This window comes from Cladophialophora immunda (genome assembly GCF_000835495.1).
Source record: "Cladophialophora immunda strain CBS 83496 unplaced genomic scaffold supercont1.3, whole genome shotgun sequence".
NCBI classification, from domain to species: domain Eukaryota; kingdom Fungi; phylum Ascomycota; class Eurotiomycetes; order Chaetothyriales; family Herpotrichiellaceae; genus Cladophialophora; species Cladophialophora immunda.
The window spans coordinates 5,159,134-5,166,105 of NW_015622543.1; the positions used below are offsets into that span (position 1 = coordinate 5,159,134).

The 6,972-nt window shown below is 48.4% G+C and overlaps 1 protein-coding gene across 1 annotated transcript; it reads right to left on the reverse strand.

Moving 5' to 3' along the window:
* Window positions 1-377: 377 nt before the first annotated feature.
* Window positions 378-832, reverse strand: PV07_06156 (uncharacterized protein; the record flags this gene model as incomplete). Its single annotated transcript, XM_016393109.1, has 2 exons — window positions 378-398; window positions 494-832. The coding sequence occupies 2 exons, from the start codon at window positions 830-832 to the stop codon at window positions 378-380; spliced, it is 360 nt and encodes a 119-aa protein (XP_016250628.1).
* Between the last annotated feature and the right edge of the window lie 6,140 nt (window positions 833-6,972).

The following is a 6,972-nucleotide window of genomic DNA, read 5'->3' on the forward strand; positions in this document are numbered from 1 at the left end:
AAGGCCGTTACTATGCTGATAATGAAAGGATCCCGGATCTATCTAGGGGTAGCTTTTGCTAAGATACTGCGTAGGTGCTCTAAATCGTCCGTCTGGTCACTCAGAATTTTTATGACGGCCTGCGGTACGATGCTAGAAACGTTCACCGGTAATTGCTGACATTCGACATGATTACTGAACCCCACGTAGTATTGTTTTATGCCGATGGACAGATTTTAGGGGATCTCCGTACTCCCCCCATTGAGAGCTATCGCGGCGGCACTAGCGATACTATTTACTTAGCTGGTAGCCCCGGAGGCGGCTGTTACCGCATCGCTTGCGACGCTCCCAACCTCGCTCACGGCCGTCGGGATAAGGCCCCTTGCATGGAGTGGTACTTATGTGGGGGTCGTCTTAAACTGCGGAAGAATACATTAGCGATCTACTTCACCCAAAATATTGAACAGTGAAACGCCCTCCACGGATATCTTGGCACGGAGTGTTTATCACTCACCTTGAAGTCCTCCAGCACGAAATCCGGACTTGCAACCCCGATCCTCGAAGGCGCTATTCTTGCTGCATTGAAATATACCACTTCTGGGGCCCCGAGCTCTGTAACGACTTTGCCAAGCGCTAATGCCAGGGCGTTGTGATCTCCAACGTCCACGGGGAATGCCTTGACTTTGACACGGGGATTTGCTGCTTGCACTCTGGCAGCATCTTGACCCAGACGCTCGACATTCCGAGAGAGCAACGCGACATCAAACCCCATGGACGCAAAGAGCGCCCCGGTCGAGGCCCCAATACCGGGCCCGCTTCCCAAGATGACGATGAGTTTGCTGCTGTCCGACATGGCTTCCCCGAATGGGTTGTGCTGTGGTCGATGGCTTGCAAATTTGAGAGCCACAAAGACGACTTTGTGAAAGTCCGGGAGTCCACGGCAAGAGAATGGTAAATAGGTATATAGATGAGCTTAAGGTTTATCCTTTACCCATTAGTCGGAGTGATGTGATTCCTAAACAGATGCATATGGGAAGTGGAAACCTCATTCTCACCCTCGAGGAAGCATAGAGAAAGCAAGGAGGGAGATCCCGTTTTTAGATCTTCTCAAACGTTGCCCAGCCCCATATCTGCGCTTTTCCGGGCGGCCCTATGTTGCAACATCCAATGCTAAACTGGAAACGGCGGAGACTGCATGCTATCTGACCCTGAAGCAACACCAGAAGCGTGGCTGACAAGGTCCTGAGAACAACATTCCGCTCCTGATACCTCGTATAGGAGGTCGATCTCTTTGGCCGCTCGGCGAACTGAATATCAAATGCGCCACTACAACGATCCATCCCCGCTTCCGCCTAGAGCATCTTTTCCAATCCTCAAGGGGCCAATATTTGGTATCTCCGCGGGCGAATGACGCGGTTGAAAGTTGCCTTGAATTCTAACGGTGACAACTTACAGGTAGGTGCTCGGTGTGGAGAAGGATAAGTCAACAACACGGCTGGGGAAACCCAAAGCGGCCACACGCCTAAGTGAGCCCCAGCAACGAGATGACAGTGGATGACAAGCGATATAGAAAACAGTACATTATTGCGTAAGAAGCCGTTGCTGACTAAGGGATGATGTCCATCTCATATGGAAAGAGATAGAGCTTGATGATCCTTTGTGTCGAAGCACCTCCGCGAACAATGGGATTTTGCGTACCAGGACAGGATCAGAGGATGGAGAACTGCGGAAGAACTGCGGAATTTGTCCATCTCACTGAGACTTAAGAAACAAATGGTGTGGCTGATTCCTGACCTTCCAGCTGGATACGAGTTGATTTCTCCCGATCGATCTTTGCAGGTTGTTGAGTGGATTTCTCCCGAGCCGTCCAAGAGGTTAGCTGCACCACACACTTCTCACAACAGATAGCAACATGGTAATCCCACAACGATATCCTCATTGGGTTAATCCATTATTGGTGAATATATACAGGCAGACAATGTGCTTAGATATGAAAGAAAAATCATTGTCCATATGGCCACGCTGTAAGCGAGCAGTTGAAAGGGCAGACTCCCTGTGCGTGCAACCAACAACAATCGCCGCAAATGTTAGTTCGCTTTTCCTCATCCTTCATATCTTTCAATATACATAAATTTAAAGAACCTCTCATATCCCAGATCCTGGCCACATATCCTAATCTATCCAATAATCTGTGGGGTTCATCCAACTATTGACAGTAGGGCTACTATTGATGAAATAGCGATCGAGCTCATCCTAGGATGGGTTACACAGATTAGATTCGATGTCATTACGGATAGGAATATTCAATATACAACATACCCAGTCAATGTTGTCTGGTTCAACGAACATTTGCGAAACCGAAGTTTCCACGCCGTCGGATGAATCCGCTCCATTCGAAGGCTCGAGGGTTGTGCTAGCGTATCCTATCACAAAAGACATGAGATACGAGTCCAAGTCGATGACGAATGAAATGAAATGAGTAGAAATCAGAGCTTAGCTCGGCCATACCTGGATCACGAAGTTGTTGAAAATGGATCTGCCTGAGTGAAGAAGAAGACGACGCCCCATATTTTGTAGTGATACCAAATTCGGGTCGTAGTTTCTCTAGCATTGCAGCTAATGCTTCACTGGCCCTGAGTGCTTCGGCTGATTCTTGGCTGTATTCTTTCCAGACGTAATACGAGGTCTCGAGGGCTTTCAACATCTCCTCGGTACGATCTCGCCCCCATATGGCGAAGTCACTGGATATGCTTGACGCCTGAGTCGAGGTGAGGTGGATGTCGAGGCAAACCAGCATGGCGGCCAGAAGGTAGTCGTTCTTCGTAATGGACATCATCATATTTCGTAGACCAGAGAGTCGTCCGCCTGGTTGGGTCTCTCGATGTCGGATAGCTTGGTATCCCAGGAGGGTCATGGCCCCTTCTATGCATATTTTGCGTGAGGAGATAAGTTGATTGTGGGACCGAGCGAGTACCAGGCCTTTTCGGTGCAGAATGCACAATGCGGTCAGGTGGATTTGGCTCACCGCGTATCGTCGCATGATCATGTAGCCTGGGTCAATCAATGATTCATCCATAGGACGCACTCGATAATATGCAGGTACACTGTCCCATGCAGCTTGTAGCTCCGCATCTAGCGTCCTCATCAGCTCATCGCTGATATGCGTCGTTTGCAGATGTGAGGCAATTCTTCCAAATACATCGACCAGTGGCGACTTCACTAGGTAGAATGAAATGATGGTTGCGTCGTCAATTGGTCTGCTCGGCGGCAGTTCAGTCGCATCTTCGTCAAAGTCCTCCTCTCGGAGATTCTTGGGTAGGCTAGTATTCGTTTGTGCCGTGGGGATCATTGCTGGCAGACCCATCTGAAATGACAGTAGGACGTCACAATGGACTATGCACAACCACAGCCTGCGACGCATTTCCGACTCAAATGGAGACAGAGCCACGTAATAGCTTGGATCCCTGTGTAAGCCATTCATCAGTGCCACGCGGACACACGTTCCAGTCAGAATCCAGAGGTTCGCCTGCGAATCTAAGGAACGCATGTACTCTGCCTCGAGATGGGTGAGAAGGCCTTGTAGTCCATGGATATTCCCGTTGGTGTAGTCTTCCAATGCGAGGCACTGGAGAGCGCAATTTCGAAAAGTGGAGATCTTCTCGTCGGGCACGAGGACATCAGGCGAAGTATTGCTTCCCACCTGCCGGAGCGTCTCGGCAGAGAGCCGAATCATAGCGAACAAAAGTCCCAGCCACACTTTGGAAGCCGTGGATGGTGACTTCCAAAACCGAAAATACTGAATACAACGTTCGTCAGTGTCGGCAGTACTGGAAGTTGGAACACATTGTCAGAACAGAGAAATTCATAGGCGTACATCTCGCTGGAATTGCTTAGGATGGAGAACAGCTGTGGAGCTTGGTCAATACCCATGAAATCATAACCATTCATGGCACAGATATACATACGTCTGAACATGTACGATAGGTTAAAGTAATTTGCAATCAGCTTATCAACCAGCCGACGGTCGGGTAGACAGACGAGCAAAGCAGACACATCTTGTTCGCAGCGAATTCCGCAGAGGAGATCCACAAGTTGCCGGTCGCTCTTGGTCGTTTGAAGCTTTTCCACGTCATGTTGGAAGTCGAGCTCGTGGTCATCAAAGTACTCCTTGACTTCCGAGATCTGCCAGATATCAGCTTACGCAAAGTATCCACTTAGCAAACCCTAAGATCGCTAAGGTACTTACATCCTCGAGAATGTCTTTCCATCTCAGAGGCGTTTTGGCATTAGGTATGTCAGCATATAAGGAGCTGGGAGAAGTTTCGCTCCCGACCATTGACTTTTCATTAAGGACAAGGGAGTTATCTCCTGAGCTTGTTTTGTTGGAGATAGGCGAATCCTCGTTCTTTTGGCACAGCTCTTGAAACAAGTTTTCAAGTCTGGCGATCCGCTCTTTTGCCTTGGCCGGAGTTCGGGGCGCGCGTTTCGCATATCTGGGGTATTCGCAAGTCTCGAGCCCTCTTCTTTTGACACAGTTCTCGCAAGGCCTTGCTCTGTCACACTTGAGTCTGCTCAAAGATTTCGTTAGTGAGCGCTCAGATCCCGCGGATGATGAAAGGCTTACTTTCGCTCCCTGCAAGGTGTACAAGAAAGTTGTGGGCGATTGCGCATGCCCGCCACTGAAGCTTCTGCCAGCAGAGCTTGTGCATCGTTTTTGAAACGAACTTGGTGTGCAATGTCCATGCTGACTGAATTTTACATTCACAAGCCCAACAGGGAACTTGACTTGTGAAGTGCGAATTCGAATGTCTTATGTATAAGACTTGGTGTCTGTGCACGTAATTTTCGCGGAGAGACCTGATTACTGATCACATGCTCATATCGCTGTTACTTCGGCGTTAAGTTCTATGTCAAGGGCTCCTATGAATACAAATTGAACCCCTATGCTTAGCTTGTATTTGCTATGTCTTCATTTGATGGAGGCTGTTTTTAGCATATCATATTACTTGCCGCTAGATGGCCAAAGTGGGACCTGCCCCCTTGGTAAATGTCTGGGATAAACAACCATCAATTCAGTAAAGCATCTGAAAAATAATGGACGGCTGTTAGAAACCCCCGCGGGCACAGGAAAAGAGCTGAAAGCTACACACTGTTTCGCATGCATCGGTATGAGTATTATCAATGCTGAACTAATTGTGATAGTGAGACCAGCTCGTTCATTTCAGAATCCTTCCTATGCCCCCTCGTCCTTCAACTCTCGAGACTTCATTAAATCTCTACTGTTTCAATTGGGACTCTCGCAAGATAAGCTGTACTTGCTTGGACCAGTCTCATAACAGTTTCGATCTCCGCACGATTCCTGGGCGAATAGATGAGAATGTATTCCATTGGTAGGTAGAAGCGATTGATGCCGATGCGAGTTAAGATTGTCCCGCCGGACAGAGCATGTCGCTGGCCCCAGCCGGCTCGGATTACCTCCTTACCTGCATAAATCCTGCCTGTAAGTCTTGAAGCACCAAAAGGAGTATGGCAGAATAAGGCGGGGAGACAAAACATACAATCCTGAGGTGGGAGAGCTATGTGGAGAGAGTGATCCCCCGTCTTGTGAATGTGTGCAACCTCCCGAAGCATTTGTTTGGCAATTGGTTGGTTGCCTGCGATCGTATCGGCCAGGAAGAGTGCATCGTCACGTTTCTCGTGGAGAGAAGGTGCAGTTTTGAGGAGGTGTTTGTTTTTCTGGTAAAAGTCACCGAATGAGTCCTCCAGCGCCTGCGCGAAGTTAGCCTCTATCAATGGAGAAAAACTTTTGGAGAAACGTGCCCGAATGGTCTCTTTGTCCGGAAGTTGATCAAGCTGCCGTTGGGGCACTACATGTCGAGCAATGACAGGTCTGGCTCCACCACGTATTGGGAGATTCCCAATTATAGTCGTCTTTTCCGAACAGCGATCGTGTGCTTCCAGCCCCAGCATATCTTGACCCAATGGGCACAAGAAGAGGGAGACAAAGAGCCATCCTACAACGTTGTGAGGTGCGCCTCCAGCTCCTAAACCCATGTAGTTCTGATAGTCGCGATACGCTGAATAGCCTCCCACAGCCGAGAGAGTAACCAGCAGGCCTTGCAACATCATAGATTCGTAGTTACTAGTGCCAAACATGCTGCCGAGCGAATGGTTTCTGCCCCGGAGAAGGTTACCAATTGGTGTGTGGAAGAATAGGCGTAACGTGGATGAAATGGAGGAAGACACCATTGCGGAGGCTATAGCGGAGGATCTGGAGGATTGAGAAACAATAGGTACGGCGCAACGTATATACCTCACACAAAACGAAGCCGTAGAATAAAGGTCTAAAAGTCCAAGCAACAGCATGATCAGAGAAGAGGAGGATGTTCCGATTTTCCACCCTCGGATATAATATATCCACCACTGAAAAATAGTTTTGACCAGGACTCTCGGTACGGCCGACGGATTTATGAGTAGCTGACCAAGCAAGAGAAGCGTTATAACCGGTATCTAAGCACTAGCGAGGAGAAGGATTGGGATCAGGTAAGAAATACTCGATTCCCAATCACGAAGAGGCATGATCCTAGAATGATAGACCCAGCTATCAAAACGTCCAAGTTTTATGACGTTGTTACATCCAAAATCTAGAGTTCCAGCTTTAGGAGCCGAACAAAAAAATCGACAGAATGATGTCTGTATAAATATCTGACGGTGTCGGATTGCAACCTCTCGTGCCACACTTGCTTCTTAACAAGAGAAGCAATCGCTGGGCAGAACTTTTGCTCCTGACTTTGTTCTTGATGTCTTTTAAAAATATTGCTGTCATAGGTGTATGTCTACGATTAAAGCTCGACCATTTCTACCTTGAACTGACTTCTGTGAGTAGGGAGGAGGTAATCTCAGGTAATTCACCTACTGTCAGAGTGTGCAGTTTCAAATCTGAAACTGTCCAAGTCCCGCCGTGGTCAATGCATTGGCACAATCTTCACATGG